Source organism: Cannabis sativa, chromosome 2, assembly GCF_029168945.1.
Source record: "Cannabis sativa cultivar Pink pepper isolate KNU-18-1 chromosome 2, ASM2916894v1, whole genome shotgun sequence".
Lineage (NCBI taxonomy): Eukaryota > Viridiplantae > Streptophyta > Magnoliopsida > Rosales > Cannabaceae > Cannabis > Cannabis sativa.
Genome location: NC_083602.1, coordinates 4,069,326 through 4,071,105, shown reverse-complemented (window position 1 = coordinate 4,071,105; position 1,780 = coordinate 4,069,326). Strand labels below are relative to the sequence as shown.

General features: G+C 31.1%; 1 protein-coding gene across 1 annotated transcript; it reads left to right on the top strand.

The window, feature by feature from the left end:
• The first annotated feature begins 329 nt into the window (after nucleotides 1-329).
• LOC115719796 (uncharacterized) lies at nucleotides 330-1,007 on the top strand. Its single transcript, XM_030648985.2, has one exon. It carries the CDS (start codon nucleotides 330-332, stop codon nucleotides 1,005-1,007), a length of 678 nt encoding a protein of 225 aa, XP_030504845.2.
• The last annotated feature ends 773 nt before the right edge of the window (nucleotides 1,008-1,780 follow it).

Genomic DNA, 1,780 nt, shown 5'->3' with positions numbered 1-1,780 from the left:
ACTATATTTTAACCTATCTAACAAAATTTTAAATTTTTCCTAAACACTTCAACAATCTTCAAATACATCACAAATTCACATCATTTCTACATACACAAAACTTACGTATAACTAAAACAAATTAAACAATTAGTAACACTTATAAAAAATATATATAATCTATTTTTTTAAGACTATTATAAATATATTTTTTAAAAAATTAAACTAAAAAAATTAATATACAAATTACATTTATTTACAATTAACATATAATAAACAAATTAACATTAATAAAGAAATTAACATATAAGAATAAGAAATCTTGGGTCAGATGGGTACATGCAGTTTATATGAAAGATGGGAATTGGTGGGATTACCAAGCAACAAATCAAGAGAGTTGGTATTGGAAGCAAATAGTGGCAGCCAAGAATCAACTCAAAGAAACCATAGACATACAACACTTTGCTCAACGGAAATACAAGATTTCAGATGGCTATGAGTTGATCCTTCCAACACAGAGAAGAGTCACATGGAGCAATGAGGTTTGGGGTCGTTTCAACACACCAAAGCATAGTTTTATTGAGTGGCTGGCTGTGCAGAATCGTCTCAGAACCAAGGATAGATTGCAGCGGTTTCAGATGCTAATTGACCCGAGTTGCAGCTTGTGCACACAGCTGCTACCCGAGACACATGATCATCTTTTTTTCAGGTGTCCATTCTCAGCTGGCTGCCTAAAACATGTCAAAGAATGGCTGTCGTGGGGCGCTTGTTCCAGCGACTTACAGCAGCTACTCAAGTGGATACACAAGGCAAAAATCAGCAAGTTTAGGAAGAAAGTTCTTGCAGCAGCTGCTGCCCACTTAGTTTATTCCATTTGGCATTCCCGAAATGACCAAATATGGAATAATCATCTAGAAGTTCAAGATGTAATTGTGCAAAGAGTTAAACAAAATGTAAAGCATAGAATAGAATTGTTTTGGCCAAAGAAAATTGGCCCAAAAGATAGAGATTGGTTTCATTCATTGTAAAAAGATAGAGGTTGATTAAGAGGTCTTTAACATAAAGATGCTCTTTTCTTTGTAATTGTTTGTACAAAAGTATTGTCGATCATTAATAAACTTGCTGATTTATCAAAAAAAAAAAAAGAATAAGAAAAAAAAAAAAACACTAACTTTTTGTGATGGCTCCAATCAACAACTTTAATAAATTTTTCTCATTTATGTTTTCAAAATTTTTGAAAAACAAATTAATTTGTCAATATGTGACCATTATTACAATAACCCTAAAACAGTACAAAACAAAACCTAAAAACAAATTAATGTTTAAATAATGTTTTTTAAGAGTGTGTGACTATTGACTTTATGATATATTTTCAACACATCAAATCACAAACAATATATTAGAAATGAAAAGCTTTTTCACTTGGCTCAATGCACTTTTACGTTTCCCATCTCCACTCATGACCTTTGCTTTTACAGTATATATTTATATATATATGATAATGAAAATTATGAGAGTTTTTTCTGTGTAAAAAATATAATATACATTACATATATGTACACTTACTTTTGCCGAGAGAGATCAAGAGGCCACAACTACCATTTTGATCAGAAGCTAAGAGAAGAGATTTTTACCTGCAGAGAGATTTTGAATAAGATTATGAAAGAAGAGGAAGATGAAATGGAGAAGATGATGATTATGATGTATAACAAATTTGAAAAATAAAATAGAAAAAAATAAATTCGTACCTCTAAAATAAGTGATGGATGTGGTCGTCGGCACAACCACTACCACCGGCAGT